Source organism: Macrobrachium rosenbergii, chromosome 27 (genome assembly GCF_040412425.1).
Source record: "Macrobrachium rosenbergii isolate ZJJX-2024 chromosome 27, ASM4041242v1, whole genome shotgun sequence".
Taxonomy (NCBI): domain Eukaryota; kingdom Metazoa; phylum Arthropoda; class Malacostraca; order Decapoda; family Palaemonidae; genus Macrobrachium; species Macrobrachium rosenbergii.
The window spans coordinates 22,592,009-22,612,430 of NC_089767.1; the positions used below are offsets into that span (position 1 = coordinate 22,592,009).

The 20,422-nt window shown below is 35.2% G+C and overlaps 1 protein-coding gene across 26 annotated transcripts in view; it reads left to right on the top strand.

The window, feature by feature from the left end:
- Positions 1–20,422, top strand: part of Glut1 (Glucose transporter 1) — a 515,395-nt gene that overhangs the window by 333,500 nt on the left and 161,473 nt on the right. For 19 of the 26 annotated variants that reach the window (XM_067129118.1, XM_067129116.1, XM_067129122.1 and 16 more), the window contains 2 exons: positions 16,600–16,863; positions 17,478–17,673. The exons of 1 other annotated variant lie outside the window; for it this stretch is intronic. In XM_067129118.1, coding sequence (XP_066985219.1) covers positions 16,600–16,863; positions 17,478–17,673 — 460 coding nt within the window. The remainder of the gene's footprint in view (positions 1–16,599; positions 16,864–17,477; positions 17,674–20,422) is intronic. 6 more of the 26 variants (XM_067129126.1, XM_067129128.1, XM_067129137.1 and 3 more) reach the window with 1 other exon arrangement.

The following is a 20,422-nucleotide window of genomic DNA, read 5'->3' on the forward strand; positions in this document are numbered from 1 at the left end:
TCTCTCTCTCTCTCTCTCTCTCTCTATCTGTTTATGTTTGAGCTTGTTCCAATGACACGTTTGTTCATTTTTTCTAATATTTCACTTTGGTTCTTTGATTTTTCCACCTTTTTTTTTATTTATTGAACATCTGTGGTTATAGCTGAGGTGTTGCGTATGCTGTGGAAATCGATTAACGACATCGGGTATTAGATATAGAATTATTTTATTTGCTTATAACAGTTTTTAACCTTGATTTTGCTCTTTAAGTGTCGTGTGTATAGCTCTCTCTTACACACACCTACAAGCATTTATATATATATATATATATATATATATATATATATATATATATATATATATATATATATATATATATATATATATATATATATATTACACACAGACAGATACGTGTAAGGATAATCCTACAGATGACACAGTCTTGGAAAGGGATGATAATTTTAAATGCTTATTGCCTTCATTGTCTTCTTGATTGTTTTTCTTCTCTTATTTTTATATTATTTTTACAAGTGAATTAGACATCTAGCCATCCGGTTACCCCAACTAGAACGGGACAGATCTTGCTCGGTGTTTAATCGTTAGGACTCTCTCCAACCATTCTACGTGTCTAGTAAACAAAGCCTTTTAGACTAGGGCGGAAACTGCTCTACAGACCGAAATCATTCAGCTTCTTTCACGCTGTCTTTTCTCTCCCATTCTATCCCATTTACGTAACATGCAAATGTACAGTCCTGTTCCACTCAAGTAACTTGCAGATGTACACTTTTGTTCCACTCAAGTAACTTGCAGATGTACAGTACTGTTCCACTCAGGTAACTTGCAAATATACAGTTCTGTTCCCCTCAAGTAACTTGCGAATATACAGTTCTGTTCCACTCAGGTAACTTGCAAGTATACAGTTCTGTTCCACTCAAGTAACTTGCAAATGTACAGTTCTGTTCCCCTCAAGTAACTTGCAAATATACAGTTCTGTTCCACTCAAGTAACTTGCAAATATACAGTTCTGTTCCACTCAAGTAACTTGCAAATATACAGTTCTGTTCCCCTCAAGTAACTTGCAAATATACAGTTCTGTTCCCCTCAAGTAACTTGCAAATATACAGTTCTGTTCCCCTCAAGTAACTTGCAAATATACAGTTCTGTTCCACTCAAGTAACTTGCAAATATACAGTTCTGTTCCACTAACAAATGTACAGGTAACTTGCAAATATACAGTTCTGTTCCACTCAAGTAACTTGCAAATGTACTGTTCTGTTCCCCTCAAGTAACTTGCAAATGTACAGTTCTGTTCCCCTCAGGTAACTTGTAAATATACAGTTCTGTTCCCCTCAAGTAACTTGCAAATATACAGTTCTGTTCCCCTTAAGTAACTTGCAAATATACAGTTCTGTTCCAGTCAAGTAACTTGCAAATATACAGTTCTGTTCCCCTCAAGTAACTTGCAAATATACAGTTCCCCCTCAAGTAACTTGCAAATATACAGTTCTGTTCCCCTCAAGTAGCTTGCAAATATACTGAACAGTTCTGTTCCCCTCAAGTAACTTGCAAATATACAGTTCTGTTCCACTCAAGTAACCTGCAAATATACAGTTCTGTTCCCCTCAAGTAACTTGCAAATATACTGTATAGTTCTGTTCCCCTTAAGTAACTTGCAAATGTACAGTTCTGTTCCCCTCAAGTAACTTGCAAATATACAGTTCTGTTCCACTCAAGTAACTTGCAGATGTACAGTTCTGTTCTACTCAAGTAACATGCAAATGTACAGTTGGCTGCAGTTGCACCTAATACAACGTTTCGCTGTTTTGTAACCAAGAGGCCGATGTGAGGGGGCAACTCGCTGTCTTGATCTAGCCAGGCATGAAGGAAATAAAGGGTAAGGAAATAGGAGGTCACAGAAGTCAGTACTGTAAGCCCTCGCCATTAAAGCCAGAGTACTACAGAAATAAGGGTCAGAGAAGGATGTCGTTTAGCGTAGGTATTGGCTTATTTTTTCCTTCGTTGCTTTCAAGAACGAAGATGGAAGAATAGTAAGTAGCAATCGAAACCTGTAGTTAAATGCCCAAGACGCGTCGTTGTATAATGGAAACATTGCAACCAGCTGTACGTGAATTCATACAACGTCTGAAATCAATACACATGACTTGTCTTTCCTTCACATAGTGTCATCGTAGAAGCCATTGGAGGGAATGGTTTAAGGTTTCTTACTCACTCGTATCTCATTTCATAGCCCTAGGATATTTTACTTTCAATGCCTCACCGAAAGACTAAAATGTAATTTAAGGAAGATGAACGGAAAAGGAAAACACACAGTATGGAATATTGATTATATGTATTCTCGACTTAATGATTGTTTGAGTTAGTGTGAGATTTAGTAACGTGGTTTATGTATGATAGTAAGAGTCTCTCTCTCTCTCTCTCTCTCTCTCTCTCTCTCTCTCTCTCTCTCTCTTCTTTGTATGTGCTTCTTTGTGCGATATTTGTTTGCAGTTATAAATATAAGGTTTAGGTATCTGTTCAGTAATGAAGAATTAGCTCTAGGTGAATAAATGACTAAGCTCAACCCAATTTACCTCTTTCTGTATTTTTAGAGGTATTCATAGGATTCCGTTCTCTCTCTCTCTCTCTCTCTCTCTCTCTCTCTCTCTCTCTCTCTCTCTCTCTCTCTCTCTCGATCAGTAGCTCACTTCAAACTCCATATTATTGTATTCATACTTGGACGATACTGCCCATGACAAGGTATCATGATTTCTCTGTCTTTATTCGTATCATATTTAATGCTTTTCGTAGATGTACGTAGATTCTGAATGACCAGGGGAAAATGTGATTTGTTTTAATGGTTCCAAAACCTTATTTCTGGTAGCTTTCTGGTCTAACTTCTTCAAATTGTAAATTAAAACCTTCAGATTAATTAGCAAATTTAGCTTATGGGTGCCTAGAGCATATTATACAAAGTTTGCATCACTGGCCTTACAAAGCCTACTGCAAAGAAATTGGGTGTAGTTTTCATACTCGGATCAGTCGGTTGGTTTTAATGCAGTGGTTATTTTTCTCGTATTAAGTAAATATAGTTTTTGCGTCTGGTGTTACGGGGTCCTTCATGGATAGTTTTGAATCAAATGTTATCATTCCCACAATTTTTGATCCAGCTCTTCCAAACAGGACCGATTATCTCCTAAGTTTGACATCGGTACATATATTGCAGCTGCAGATATTGATTTTGGCATTTCTGTCCAAAACTATATGTACTATATTTCGCCACCTCTTTCCCAGTGGCTATGCCCAAATTGGTTTTGTGTTTCCTTAGAGAAAATGTAGAAGCTCTGAAGTTATGAGTGTAATTTTGCCTTCTTACTCTTTACTTTAGGAATAAGGAACTGGCCATCCCACTTTTGTTTCTTGGGTCATTTGCTCTACTCAGTTTTTAGAGATAGTTTAGAGACTTTCAGGGAAAAACATCAAAGTTGGTGATATGGGAAATGAAAGTAACAATTTGAGAAGGATATATGTGATATCTGACACACGCTGGACGTTAGAATATGTACCAAAACTTTTAAAAATGCACATAAGAGACATAGTGACCTACAGTGATGTTCTGAAGTAGGATAGGAGATAAACTGGCCGAAGGCTGTTGTAAGCAAATGAAAGGAAATGATGAGATTTCACAGGAGGCAAGAAAAAGAGAATAAGTAGATTTTTAGATTAGAGCATATCTCTTCATGGTAAGAGGACAGACAGTTGGAAAGTGAAAACTTTATAGTTCATTTCAGATATAAAAGATGAGATGTCACAAAGAAGAGAAAGAATAAATGGACAGATTGAATTATATATTTCTAGGGTGAAAAAGGAGACCGCTTGTAGCATTAATAGGACCAAGAATTAAGCTTGCAGGATATGTCTTAGGAGCAAAATTCTATACGAGGACAAAGTACAAAAAACAAATATACCAATCAAAGAAGTAACACGAGAAAGTAGATTTCACTGAACTTGATACTTGGATGTGGTTATCTATAATAGAAGCTAACATAGAGGAGCATAATTAAGTTAGTTACACATTAATTTGTAATCTTAGAGAGAGGGAGAGAGATAGAAAGAGAGATAGAATGAGAGAGAGAATGATGAGTTTATGCAGATATATTATGTATATATTACATATTTTTGTATATAAATATACATATGTGTATATTATTTGTATATACGCACACGTCACCAGTTCATACTAAATATATATTTTTTATTTAATTCACTGATACACATTTCTTCATGCCTAAGGCAATCTGGACTCCCAGATAACACGAGTTAAACAATGATTGCATGTTGCGATTGTTGGAGAGCCATCCAGGGCACCTAGCTTATTCATCTTTCCTGTCTTCATTCACCCAAAGCCTTTGCAAACATATCTCCAGCTTTTTCTGCCCTCTGGTCTTTCCTACGAATAAAAATATCTTTAAAAATATGAAGATAACAACTGCTATACAAATCTACTCGATTCCTTTCCACTCGTTTAACCTCCGAGATTTTATAAACATCTTAAATGTCTTTAGTTGTTCGTGTTGTTTTCATCCTTTTTTATTTTCCGCTTCGTCTTTCTTTTCTTTATTGTGTCAGTGTGGTGTTCTCTATGGCAACGTGTTTATATGTGTGTATATATGGCTCCTCTGCTTTTCCGTCAGGGACTTGTTTGTTTGTTTGTTTTTTTCTCTCCCACGTCAGCAATTTTTGATGGCACGTTATATATCCTCATTGCAACGGAAATGATCTTCGCGTCTCTTCCGGCAAATTCTTCTTTAATCTGTCTTCTTTTGGAGAATCTCTGACCCGTAACTGTTATGTTTTTGTTTGAGTAGTTCACCTGCTAATTTGCTCTGCCGAGTACAAATGCTTTTAATTTTCTGGACGTCAGGAAATAGTTTTGTTTAGTTTGGTATTTTTTCTTTATACGTTGTTATTTAAAAACTTAAAATCCTGATTATTATTTGTTTTTTTCTATTTTTGAATTTATTTTCGTTCTGTATATACATATGTATATATTATAATATATAATATATATGTGTGCGTATGTATATGTGTGTATATATTTATATATACACATATATGTATATATATATACACATATACACACTTAGAGTAAATCGTTATTTTTACGAAACGGATCCCAGTTACAATACAAAACATATTCTTGTAAGCTGTTACCATTTTATATTTGTCCAATAACTGAAAATAGAGTAGATTATTTTTCCTTGATGTCATTTCTTGAAGTCATAGGCCAAATGACTTCAAAATTATAAGACTTCAGTGGATTTTCATTTTCACAGTTTTAATGGAAGATCCTTTGCTATTATATCCTTGATGTATTTTTGTCCTGCCCCATGTACATTGCAGAATTTAACGAAAACATTTAAATGCACTCCCCTGTCAAAAAAAGAATCCCCCCTCATTGTAAATTGATATGAATATTTCCTGCATTGTTTATTAAACGAGACCCTAGTCATATAAATATATATATATCCCCTTTTTTAATGTAACTGTGTGCCATTTCTGTATCCACCTCTCACTAAGTTAAGCAGTGTCTCCTCATTCCGTAAATGTTCCCCCCTCCCCCTCAGTGTCACATTTAAATTGCTCATGAGAATATTACCATAGACATAGAGGTGGTCTAATAAGCCTCCCCTTTGAAGATGATGATGTGTGTCAATGTCTCGGTTTAATCCTTGATGTGGCACAAGAGTTTAAAATAAAAAAAAAGGTTGTAAATTAATTGCTTAAAAAAAACAAAAGGTTATGCGTTACTGTTTTTCATTTTTAATTATTGTTTGACTTTTTTTTTGTCAATTGTAGCATTTAAGTACATCACACTAATTGACTTGACTAGATATCATGTACAATATGTTTTTAATTACTGCTTATGTCGCTGATCATTTTTTTCCTGAAAGACTTTCTATTTAATATCCAATGGAAGGGATGATTGAATACAAGTGCATTTTTGGAATTTTGTTGTAAGGATCATCATTATATACAGCAGTGAATCTGTGCTTGTTTTTTGCCTTTCCGATATGTAAGGTGATCGGCATTTGGCTTAATTCTTCGGGAATGCAAAGAGAGAGATAACGAGAATCGTGTTGAAAATGGACTTAGTTTTTCATGACGCCTTTTCCATTGAGTGTGTTTGGCAGGAATTAGAGAGTAAGAGATGACTAAGCTAAATCCCTTGTAGCACTGTCTGTCAAATATTGATCAAAGAATTATTATTATTATTATTATTATTATTATTATTATTATTATTATTATTGGTGGGTGGGACATGTGAGGGTGTCGTCTGTCTGAGTGCCTGCGGCGGTCTAATTCTGAATTTGATGCGGATCTGCGGTATAATGACTTATTATTTTTTCCTTTTGGTATGTTCGCGTGATAATGGATGATGGCTGTGCCTGCCTTTTGTGTCAGTGCCATGCGTGCTTACACAAGACAGATGCCAATGATCGAGATGGTGGTGGTGGTGGTGGAATTGGTGGAGTTGGTGGTGGTGGTGGTGGTGGTGGTGATGATGATGATGATGATGGTGATGGCGGCTTATGATGAATCAGTGCAAAAGAATTAAGAGAAAGAAATAAGAGTCATGTTTATATACACGTCATTCCTTATCCAATTTTTTCTTTTTATTCTTTTTTTTTCATATAAACAAAAAGAACGCAGACGTGTTGTTTGTTGGAAAGTATCGCAGGTATGTTCCCCCCAATAAGTTTGCTTCTGTATCTTTCACGTCACATCAAATGCTGGGTTCTGCCACTTTTTTTTTTTTGTGCTGACTTCAGCGCAGCACTCTGAATCTGTGATTGGCCTAAGAATGCGTTGAGAGAGCAAAGTGTTCTGTGGTGCTGTGTGTGGTAATTGTGTGGCAGCTGGCTGTACAGTGAACATGCAGACTTCCCAAGAGTTTTACATGACTATTTCTTTTATTTCTGATGTGTGGCTGGAGGGACTGTTTCCTTTTAAGTTTATCCATCCTTTTTACGTCCCTTTAGTGATTTTCCTTTGCTGATTTCTCCCTGAACTCCCCTGACTATCTCTGAAGCATACTTAACAGATTCACATTAAACGTTTTTGACCTAAGGATGATGTGTGGTATTTCTGTTCGCCAGTGAGTGTTGTTATATAATTTTTATGTTCAATTAATTTATATCTTAAAGTAATTCGCAAATTAACCTTCAATCCTTGAGGGGTAATCTAAATTTTTTTTCTGTTGTAAAGACCTATTCAAACCCATAATAAGTTGTTTGTCTGACTAATCTAAAAATAACTGCGCCATAAGTCATGTCCCCAGAAGTTTCTTTTTCAGATGTTATTCTTTTTGTTGATTATGTTGTGCCTCGAGTTGTATGTGAATGAGGATCTGAGTCTATTTCAGTAGTTATTAATAAGGAAACGAGGATGAAATAAACGAAAAGGGAGTTCTTTAAGTTTTTAAAATTCCCAGCACGATTATCCATCATTTGCTGCTGCTATTAAATTCACAGACTAAGTATGGCAGTTGTTTGCTCAGCCCAAATTGAAAGAAGACGAAGAAATATTGAATGAACAACATAAAACTCTGCTTCCATAAGATCTACAGAATAAGCGTTGCCCAATCCCAGTTCTCACTTATTACTGGATGTGTATGAAAAAGCAGTACAGGTAAAATTTCTTGTAATTATTTTAAGAAAAAAAAATGCAAGACCTCTCAAGACTTATTAAGTAAATTTTGTCTTTCATAAGGCAGACATCAAGGGATTTAGAATTCGAGAGAGTGAATGGTTGGGTTACGTGCTGTTGAAAGCTATGAGTCGATATTTAATTTTTCTGTTTCAATAACAACGCCTTACGACAGAATGTCTGAACACATAATAAGGAAGAGTGTCTGTCTGTACACACTGACAGAAGGAGATTTTTATTAGTATCTTGTATTCAGTTCCTACCACATCACCTCGATGTCTCAGATTTAATTTCCTCCCCTTTTTTTTAAATTTTAACATTGGCTTTGCCTTAGAGTGGAAACTTAGCCTTATTTATTTTATGTACTGTAGTTTTATACCTTATCAATTTCTTTGCTACTCCCTCTTCCTTTTAATTTTCCTTCTATGTGGCTAGCAAGGTGGTAGTAATAGTAGATGTAGTATTAATTAAGTAATATCATTAGTAGTAGTTTTAGTAGTCATGTGATTTTTAAACATTTTTAAAAGGTGGAGTAATTTTTGTATGCTCTCTACCCTTTTTTTTTAATTTTTGTAAGATTTCCTCCTCCCAGTGAATTTAACTTTCCTTTTCGCCAGTCCTTTGTTACTGATGCTTTAAGTTTTACAACAGTATAAGTTTTCTTGTTCATGGTTATTGTTTTGTTGTTGTGTAGCTTTGATAAACTTCGTGATAACCCGGTTAATATATAATAATTTGAAATCATTTAATTGCTCTCTCTCTCTCTCTCTCTCTCTCTCTCTCTCTCTCTCTCTCTCTCTCACTAGCTTATTTTTTTTTTCACGGACATCCTCGAATATCATCTTTATATTAGACTTGTTGATTATTGGAATATTGAATTGGGATCACAATATAAAAACGATATTCCTCCCAATATGAACACTATGATATCAGATGTTATTTGTATTTAATCAGTTAAAAAAATCTCCGAGATAAAAGTTTTGTCCCTTGCTAATGAATAACAACCCTTGGGGACCTGCGAGATTTTCTCGCTTATGAATCACAACCTTGTTCTAATCTTTATGTTTTCTTATTCACTTTCTAATAATTTGGGCGTGACACTGATTTTGCCTCTGTAAAACATCTCAAAAGATTTAACAACCCCAGATTTCTCTTACGTAAACATAATATCAAACACTATTTATTTTTTTCAGTTCTTTCCAAGTATTTCATTACAATATATATTCTTGTTTCTCTGTTAAAGCCTGAAGCTAAATTGAAGATGTCTCTAGCTGAACATGTGGGTATTGAATAGGACTCAAATATTGATATCCATATTTCACTTAGTGTTGATATCCAAATTTTATTAAAAAATATTGATATCCAAATTTCACCCGCTTTGTATCTCTTCATGATCCCAATTCTTACCCGATTCTTATCTTCTCACCCACATGCCTGTATTAATTGTCTGTGTTAGTAGCTTCATTTTTACTACACTGATCAGGGAAGTAATAGGCTCTTGATATTTTGTCAGAAATGTGGCGGCAAGGGTATGAAAGAGGGAATGGGTTCTGAAGTCACTGATCCTTTCCTTTAGCTGGATGATCATGCTACGTTAAACCTGCTAGCAATAGCTGATCATTTCAACTTCGAACAGGAAGGTTTAACTGCATTAAAAGGCAGTTTCATCATTACCAATGCTTCTAAGGCTGTGTGACGCAAAGGGCCTCAGAAACGTTTTATTGCCTCCTACTAGAAAAATACCTTCGTTACTAGACAATTTTCCAGCCCTGTTTCTATTCAAAAAGTAATGTTTTCTGCTCCCATGACCGTCCTACATCTCATTTATCATGTGTGAGCCCCCTGCTTTCCATTCATAAGTTTTCTGGAGTAACTGCCTCCTTGGTGACAAACAGATTCAGCATGGAATACATTTCTGCACTGTTCCTAAAGAAATTTGTAGGCATATTTAGTATACTGACACTCTTCTTTGTTCCTACATAGTTTTTGTCTTGTTAGAAATCTTTCATGGATCAACTCATAAGGATTAAAAAATGTGCTACCCCTGTAACGTTCAATGACCAAAGTCAAATTCGAAGAAAAATAGCATCTCAGTATGTCACACTAAATTCCTATGAATCACGTTAATTCCACTAGGTAAGGTCTATTGGAAACTTTTTCCTGCGTACGTCTTTCTATGCACTTCTACCCGTATACTTGAAAACATTTTATCTTCTGGAGACCGTGTAACAGCCAGGCCTGGTTTAAGAAGTGAGTGTCATCACTTGAGGGAAAAGTCCATTAACACTTTTCTTGCGGAACTGAGCTTGTTTTCGGCAGCCCTGTTCGTCTTATTCAGTCACACACACACACACACACACACACACACACACACACACACACACACACGTACTCGTACATACTTTTCAGTGCTTTAGCTAATTTTGTTATTTTAAGATTAGTCTTTCATCTTATGTCGAAACAAATTTGCCAGGTTGTACTGAAACGCCAGATTAAGGAAAATGAGGCGAAACAAATAAAACAGGTAAATTTAGATCTTAAAAACCTTCATTGAAATGTTAATTTAGTATTCGAATATATTATTCCCTACAGAATATTTTCTGTTTGTGACAGGTTTTCTTGTATATGATAATTTTTTAAACATTCAGTTAGATGAAAGGGAGTTAATTTAACATTAGTTTCCTAAATATGTCATTAGATGTACGGATCGGTAATCGTTAGCATTGGTTTTGTAGACAAGAATACGATGTGTGGTTGTCAGGTTAATTAAATGTGCATTTTGAAGAAAAGTGTTTTAATCTAAAGAAAATAAGATATATTGTTGGCACCTCATTCTCATGACTCACCTTTGTAAACAACCTATAGTAAGGTAGACTAATACTTTTAGGATTGAGATTAGCAGGTTTGTTAGGGTAGGATGAACACAGTTTTTATTTTTCTTTTTGGTTGCATTTCATTTACTATTAAGGGAAATAAGAACAGAATAGGAAAGAAGAGGAAAGGTTTTACAAAACACTTATTTAACTGAATTTTCTAAATTTATTCAGGAAAGGATAGTCAACTTGTTTAATAGAATTATTATCATTATTATTTTTGTTAAGGCTCAAGTCTTTGCATGGTATTGTTCGAGTTTGGCGTTCTTCCATTGCAGAATTAGGGCTCTTCTCTTCTAAGAGATTATGTTGCATTGCCTTTTTTCTGTATTCCTATAATCTTATAAACATCTTTACATTCCTTTTTTCATCGGTAGTTACAAGAGTCTCTCTCTCTCTCTCTCTCTCTCTCTCTCTCTCTCTCTCTCTATACATATATGTACACATATACATACACAAACACGCCTGACACATACACATACACGCCTGCACACACACACCTCCCTAATACAATGTACCTTAATGCTTTTTTTTTTTACTCACCGTGCGCGTGTATACATTTAAGTACATATATTTTTTATTTACTGTTATATGTATGCATATACACGTGGTGGCGGTGGTGTGTGTGTGTGTGAGAGAGAGAGAGAGAGAGAGAGAGAGAGAGAGAGAGAGAGAGAGAGAGAGAGAGAGAGAGAGAGAGAGAGATAAAGAGTGTGTGTGTGTGTGTGTGTGTTCATAGTATTTAAAATATAAGTATTTTTCGGTCATAAACACATTTATATTCGTATAATTTGTCAAGTTTATAACTTCCTGTTTTTTTATTATTGACATAAATTTTACTTTTCGTTTTACAGAGAAAAATAAACATTTAAACTGAGAAGCTTTTGATGTGATTTAAACATTCTATCCATTTCGTCTGTTAATTTTTTGAGATATTGCGTATATTCTTAAAGAGAAGCGTATCAGGAATGTTTCTCCGATTGATCCTTGAAAACTTCAGATTCTGATAAGTTACTTTTCATTTTTTTTTTCTCTCTTTTTTTCCCTAATTTGCCTCCGTAATTTTATATTTCCCGTACTCTTTTAAAGTATGAAAGGCTAGTCTGTAATACTCTTACTTCCTTCTATTCGTTATTTATCACTGCCTTCATTTTTCATCCTCCCTTCTCGAACTGACTCATCAGTTGCTTAGTTTAAAATTTTCCATGCAGAAATAGAAGGGCATATTGGTTACTGTAACGGACTCTCCTTCTTGGGATAGTTCATCGTAAATATATCAGTTGTTAATCCACTTACCTGCAAACTGAATAAAATCAGTGATGGGTGTTCTAGAACTTTTTCCAGTATTGCGTATTACAGAGGGTTAGTAATAGACACGTAATTCAATATTGAGATCATTAACACCAAATTTTTTTTGGGCTGAATTGCGTTTTTTTTTTTTTTTTTTTTTTTTTTTTTTTGTCCTGAGAAATTAAGGCATCTCTGAGAAGTTGAAGCTCAAGTGAGTTCCATATAGGCTCAGTAATTTGATGCGTACGTAGGTTACAATTCACAGTGATATTTTGAATTATGTACTCGTGCTTCTTGAAGCAACACGGAAGAGGTCTGAAGTGCTCTCTTGTTAGAAATCGAGAGTTTAGAGTAGGAAATGATTAGGAAGGTTTCGTGTACCATGGCACTGCTGAAAGGTTCACTTTTGGGGGCTGGGGAAAACATGCTTTTGAAATTTGGCTGAACCCTGGGCATAAGGCATCAGGCAACTTTTTTGTAGAGACTCTCAGGTGAGATTAAAAAAATAAATTCTTTTAAGAAACCAAATACAAGATTGTAGTTGTTTTGGGCATAGCATCAAGTAATAGTTTTTCAGTGCATTTCAAATTATGTCAGGCTGGCAGTGGGCATTGGTCCTACACGTCTTTGCTTCTTCTGTGGCTCGTGAACATTTTATGTTCTCTGTTTGTCAGCTAAGTAAAAAGAACAAGAATACTCGGTTTATATATAAAATTTCGTAGGGAGCCTCTCCTGTCGTTGCTGCGTTGAGAATAGAAACAGACGCGAATGAGCTCTGTCTCTTGTAAAATGAGCGCGTCTTTAATTTATAATATTAGGAATAAGCCAAGGCAGATGAAGTTCGTTCATTGATGACAAGGCTCCTACTGCGACAGCTTCAAGCTGTACACCAGATTTCGCATTGAAACTTGGGTTGAAGATTTAACCAACAAGAAATCATCCCATTTTGCTATCTTCTGAATGTGAATTTGCATATTATATATAAAAATAGTCTCTATGTTTATTCTGTGCCATAGCAGCTAGTGTTATCAAGGCTAGCCAGCCATGACTAAAATATTTTAAGAAATACCACAGCCTAACTGAATTGCTCATTACTAAAGTTTTTTTCAGTCTGGTGAGAGGGCAGTTTTGTGTAACACCGAAGCAGATGCAAGTTACTGAATCATCCAAGATGTCAATTGAAGATACTGATGTACCATGGACAAACTATCTAACAATTTTCTTGTCCAGAGGGAAATACTAGGCAATAAAAATTAGTGCTAAAATGGAAACCCTCACAGTTTAGCGTTGGGTATGTGATAACAGTGGTCACAAACTGTATTCTGTATTTACAAATTTTTTCGCCAAGGGGAGCACAGTTTTTTCTTCCAACGTTGAAGTAGGTTTGATGAGAAAGTGGATCCTTTGTTTATTAAGTGGCTTCAAGATATTTTCTTGCCTTAGACAGAATATTATTGAAAGACCTTTAATTAGGTACATTAGGTTTCACTCTTTGTTGATGTTACCAATCTCATTTCCTTTGTTAGCCTTGCCTACCTCTACCGTGGAGTTTATATTTTCATCATTCAACTCGACATCCCCTTACAGCTTATGGAAAAATGTCATTTATAGAAAATTTTCATTTTCCTGTGAAAATCTGAAAATGGAACTCACAGATGGCTTGAAAAAACTAGTACACTTCAGCTTTGGTTTCTTTATATTAATTTGTCGAAGGAAACAGGAAAATTGTATTTGATTCATTGCGTGTATTTGACTATAATGTACAGTCAGCATCAGAAAAAGATGGGTTAAATAGATGAAATAAGAATAGTAAATATTTCATGCGGTAGAATTGAGAAAAAATTTCCCAAACCTCCTCAGACTAGCATTACAAGTCCCCAGTTACTGACCTTGGGAAGTTAACCCTACTAACTTTTGAGAGCTTTCTTCCATTTTCTAAATATTTTGTCTTAACACAGTTCCTCGATTCTTTTGTGGCTGTATCCAGCTGTGATGAATTGGTCATAAATCGCGTGTAAACCACGAGATGATCCTTCTTCGGACTAATCATCAACTGATTCCACCTTATATTTTGATATCATAATGGGAGGAACGAAGTAGTTAAGGAATTGTGACTACTTTTTCTTTTCCTTCCAAACCAAATTTTTGCGAAGAATCTGGGAGATGAAACTAGAAAATTTATCTTTGATTATGTTGACTGTTTCTTTGCGTATGATTTTTATGTTGCTTATTTCTTTGCATAGTGTCCTGCAGTTTCAGGTAATGCGGTTTTACAGTGGATGTTGGCGTAGTGAGATTAAAGTGATCCCGGGTTCTTTTGTGGTGTATACTGTTTTCTATCTTATTTCGTCTCAGTTTTGTGTTCATTACAGATTCGTATGTTACTCATACTTGCCATTATCACCAATAGGGGTCATTTAAGCTGTTTGCTTGATAACATTCTTATGTATGGTCAGTTCCTGTTCATTATTTTTTTATTGAGAGCCTTCTGACTGCTGTCAAGGTTGCTTAATTTTACTATATTGTAACTGTTGAACTTACTTTGACATTTGAATAGGGCTGATGGATTTGGAGGACTTACAGAATTGTTGTTCTCCAGTAGTAGGGAAAACAGTCTGTTAATCTTTTGTCCTCTCGCCAGCGGAATTAGGAAGGGGATACGGGGCTTAGTCCGTTCGTTCGTTCCGTTTCGTTAAGGTCCAGGTCTCAGCAATTAAAGTTAAAGAGGAATGGTAATTTGTCAGGAAAGAAAGTTCTTGCAAAAAATAAATAAATGATAAAAATTTGGTTTGTTCCTGGGGAAATGTCAAGGAAGAATTCCAGACACAGCAATCGCACATAATACCTGTCAAATTTTATAATACTTTTTGACGAAGTTTCATTACTGTAATATTTTTTGTATTTAATTAACCTGTTAAATGATAAATGATTGCTTATGTGTCAGGTGCAACGCGCTCACACACTCATTCTTTTTAAAGATAATTAGTTCGTAGAGTGCATATTATTATGTGCAGATAGGTATAGCGTATCCATATGCATCTGTACTTTGAATGCATAGGACGCAAAAACACTTTTAATGTATTTAGTACGCAAATATGTAGAAAAACATCTTATAGTATATATGCAGTATTGTGTGCTTGTTTGTGTATAGTGCACAAATACATACATTTGTGTATGTATATGATATAAATATCATATTGTGTGTAATATATATATATATATATATATATATATATATATATATATATATATATATATATTACATATATATACACATATAATCCAAATACATACATACAAATACAATATATATATATATATATATATATATATATATATATATATATATATATATATATATATATATATATATATATATACATATATATATGTATGATATATATATACACATATATAAATATATATATATATATATAATATATATATACATACATACAAATATACACAAATAACACAAATACACACATACAAATACACACACGCAGTAATGTACAGACAGGGCAAACAAAAAACCACGCACTGTACTATATATAAACGGCGAATAGCCAAGATTTCTTCATGAACGAAGTCAGGGGAAAGCAAGTCGGAGTTTTAGATTAAGAGCGATCTCCTCGCGGTTTCTTCCATTCGAAGAGGGGGCGGAGTAATCAATCTTAATCCAAGACTCCCTTTTGGTTTCTTTTTGTGTTCATGACGCGTCTTCACTGTGTTCTTATGGCAATTTCGGACTGTATGTCCGTGCGTACACTTCTACACCCTCTTACAAAGTATTTTTTTGATGAGAAAGAGGCAAATATGAACAGTTATATAGCTGTCCCTGAGTAAGTTTTTCAGATAAGACGTTATGGAGTAACCACACTACACCTTTTTATATTTTTGTTTGGAAGGTTTGCAATTTGTGAACAAATTCTCTCATTTTTAAATCCAGAAGTTGGGACACTGTCGAAATTTGAGTTGGAATAGACTTCCATGCAGGTGAGAGGGGAATGTGTATGTTAAGACTTAATTTTCTTTACATATGAGACAAGTATCGTACGGGTGTTTTGTATCGCAGCAGTATCTCAGCTCCTCAGACGATTGGCTATGCAAAAGATTTTATTTCTCTCCCTTTAGTGTTGTACCCTTCTTTTTTTCTTTTTTTTTCGGGGCTGCAATTTTACTTCTTGAAAACATGGTGAAACAAGCAGTCTCTCTTACCGTTTAGTGCATTTAATTTTTATATTTTAATTTTTTTTGTGTGTGTTGACAGTATTCTTGAGTTTTTTTTTTTTTTTTTGCTGTTGATCCTTCTGGCAACTAATGAATGATTTTCGTGTTTTTTTTTTTGTTTGTTTGTTTTGTTTATTATGTTGCAGTTGTTTCCGATTGCTTAGTGCATTTGTTGTAAAGGAGAAAAATTCTCTCTCGAGAAAGTTTTTGTCAAACGATTTGGTGCCATCACTCACTGGTCATCCCCGCAGACCGCCCCAGCCAAAAGCAACGACGGCAGACCACCCACACACCACTCTCTCTATATAATAAGCCTCTGTCTTGATCCTTTTTCGTTTCCTTTGATCTTCTTCTCCTTCTGTCTGTCTGTTTGTCTGTCGAGCCGCATCATAATAACCGCACGAGGCACGAGACGACAACCAACACCCTTCGCGCTTCCCAGTCACCTTTTGAGTTTGAGACGTTGGCTCCCGGTCAGGTTCTCAATAGATTTTCGCTCTTCATCCTGTTTTTTTAGCTGTAGTTTGACTCGGCGTGGTGGTGAAAGTATGAGTGAATGTAGTGTAGGTTGCGAGCCGTGGAGGGCGGACCAGCACCCACATAACGCCCACCACGGGCGCGACAACACCACGCCATCCTCCTGGACTACCTTCAGTAACGTGGTGCCTTTTGGCAGCTTGCAGAAGCAGGTGTCCAATATGAGCCTTAACCTGACTGCCAAGATAGACGAAATCCAGTGCCATCAGCACGCCGATACAAGTGCCGCTCTCCATGCAATTAGGTAAGTTGTCTCCCAACCCCTTCTCTGTATGTAGATATATATATATATATATATATATATATATATATATATATATATATATATATATATATATATATATCTGGCAAAAACATATAGATGTACCCATGTACCGTCCTATCTTGCAAATTAAAATCTAGTTTAAGGTAACACGATAACTGTCCAGCATTTTCTTGCCACTTCTCGTGTTTCAGTTCATCATGCCTATATTTAAGTTCCTTATATTAAATTAACGAAAAAGGAAACAAGTCAAGGATATTGATTATAATTTTAGCAAGGAACGACTCTATTATATTCATAATTTCTTGATAACGAAAGCCCATTAGGTCTCACTTGTGGTCCAGAAAATTTAATGCTCTCCTTTTCTCCATTCTGTTTTGTTGCATTATTTGATGAATGAAAAATTAGTCTGTCATTCAGCTCAGGGTCACAACCATCACTCAGCCAACGCTAATATCTTCTGACGAAGGTGTTCTATTTTCCTTCCGTGTGTGTGTGTGTGTCTGTGATGTCCTTGCGTGGGCGCGTTGGGCGAACTCCATAAACCAACGTTTGGCGGACCCGTTCCGGTTTGGTGGGGGTGTGTGGGGTTGCAGAACTCAGCTGCAGGAACTGACGAAGAGCGTGGAGAGCTGCCAAAGCGAAGTGGTAGAGGTGAAGCGTGATATGGTGGCCATCAAGCACGAGATCGACACGTTGCAGGCAGCTAAAGAAGAGATCGAGGAACTGCGCGACGCCGTCGATCGCCTCGAAGAGCAGACCAGACGGAGAAAGATCAGACTACTCGAGCAGGTAGACACGATTCTCTCTAGCCATACTCCTCTCATATAGTCTCTCTCTCTCTCTCTCTCTCTCTCTCTCTCGTTTGTTCCTCATCTTTGCGTGCATTGTTATTATTGTTATGATTATTATTATTATTATCATTACTTGCCTGGTTGTGTGCTGCTATCTGTCACTGGATTCTGGAAACACTAGCAGTAAAAGAAAATGACTTACCACAAACACAACACTCACACTCACACAATTAACATGTGTATACACACATGTAGATAATATCTTATATATATATATATATATATATATATATATATATATATATATATATATATATATATATATATAACAGGAATCAATACCTCTTCTCCACATTCCTTTCTTATAGTCGTTGTTTATTTTCCGCTGTTCTAATTTTCATCTCATTATTTCGGGATAGCTTTGGAGTTCAGTCGTTTTTATTTTTAATTTCATTTCTGTGTGTCTTACAGTTCCCTTGACAACTCGACTGGTAAACAATTTTCAGAAAACTCCTTATGGTTTTCCCACGAATTTTTTTTATTGGGCTGCTGTACGAATTTTGATTCACGCGGACTGTCTTGGGCGAAGCTTGTTGTCCATAACACTTTGGAGAAGTTTTCTTTTTACTGCTGTTCCAGAAGCAAGATGTAGATTGAATCTCTCTCTCTCTCTCTCTCTCTCTCTCTCTCTCTCTCTCTCTCTCTCTCTCTCCTTATTTATGCTGTGTAACATAAATGTTTATTTAAGGTATCATTGTATCTATGGGATCTACCTGTATCTTGTTCCCAGGTGGAAACATTTTTCTGAAGTTGTTTTTCCTGCCTTCCTTTCAAAAGTTACGAACTTTTTGTTTATTGCTGTGTCATGTTCATGTAATGTTTTATGTTATGGAATGCCGCTTTTTTCATGAAATACAATGACGTATTGTTGCTTGTGAATTTTTATTTAGTTCCTGTTATTTTTTTCCATTATGGTAATGTTTGCTTTTATGTTTGCATTCTTATTACCTGAACGGTTTTTTTTTGCCCTTGCTTATTAGCAACAGGAAATATTTTGTATTTAATTGTTCACGTGCTTGTTATCTCATTTATTTTTTATGGACACCTTTAAACTTCACAGATTTCTTATGAATGCATTTAGTAGATACTCATTTTTTTAATGTTGATGGATGTATGCCCTGTATCGCATACAGTCTGTTAATGGATGTTTTGCATTAAAGATTTTCTATGTATATACTGTTGTGTATTATTCTGTTTGCCCTTATTTTGCTCTTTAAGAATTTTTGAAATTTCGAATTGATTTGCTTTCTTATATATATTATATATACGTTTGGTGGCATGATGAAACTCTGATGTAGAAGTGAATGATGAATTAAAAGTTTTGACATTGTTTGACAGAGCAATCGGCGACCCCAAAGGTGAGGTTATTCATTCATTTTCACTTAGAATGGGTTATGAAAAAAAAATCCCGAACTTTGTAGAATAAAAATGAGAATGGTTATGTGTGCTGTCTTGTAACTAGCACTTGATGAGGATATGAAAATGTTTTTATATTAAGTGTAGGTCATGACATTTATGTATATCTAAACGCAGATAATTGCATTATATAATATATATATATATATATATATATATATATATATATATATATATATATATATATATATATATATACAGTATATATATATATGTGTGTGATCAGTGTCTTGAGTGTGGACTGGTTAAGTGGAGAGAATGGAAGATGATAGATAGGTCGTTGGTAAGGACGATAACTAAGTAGTAAAGTGGTGGTTCGATGGTGTGAGAGAAATGTGCTGATGGGCCTTGATATCTGAAAACTGTGAGAGCTCGGGTGGCGCATTCTCAGTGTAAGGGTCGATGTTCTACTGAGGAGTTTTCTGGTTAAGCATACGCGGAATGAAGCTGGGGAAGTTTTCTCTGCTGTGGGGTGTCTTCTCAGTTCATCTTATAGAAACGGATATGGCAGCGACTCAGGGCACTGAATTGCTTGAAATGTCATCCTGGTATGTAAGTGTGTATATATATATATACATACATATATATATATATATATATATATATATATATATATATATATATATATATATACATATATATATATATATATATATATATATATATATATATATATATATATATATAGTGTGTTTAGGATACATCTTTGTACGTGTCGATAAATAACTGTAGCACTGAATAAATACAAAAGTAGGATCCACGATAACATTGTAACCTGATGGATGAAAATGCATGGTGAGAAACTGAGCCTTTGCCCACTTCTGTGGGCTTTTCAAACTGAACTAAAATAATATATATATATATATAGACATTTATATAATAAATATATATAAACAAGAACATACACATCCATATACAAGTGGTCACATCCGTTGTAGAGGCATACACAACTGTAGTATGTACTGTGATGTGTAGTATTTTGTGTCAGCATTGCACCTGGTCTTACGAAGATTGGAATTTATGACACTGCCATAAAGAACGTTCCACAGTTACGCCGAAAAGGAAAATGAAAAGACCTCTGGTACTGGTTAGCATGATAATTTGGTACCTCGGAAGCCTCAAGTTCCGTGGAGCAGGTAGAACGTTCTAAAATAAGACGACCCCTGTAAGGGACAGCGGGTGTTCCCTGTTGAAAGAAAGCATAGTGTCTAAAAAATTATTATAGTTACGGCGAAAAGGGAAACCCCTACTTAGTGCAATTTTGCTAAGAA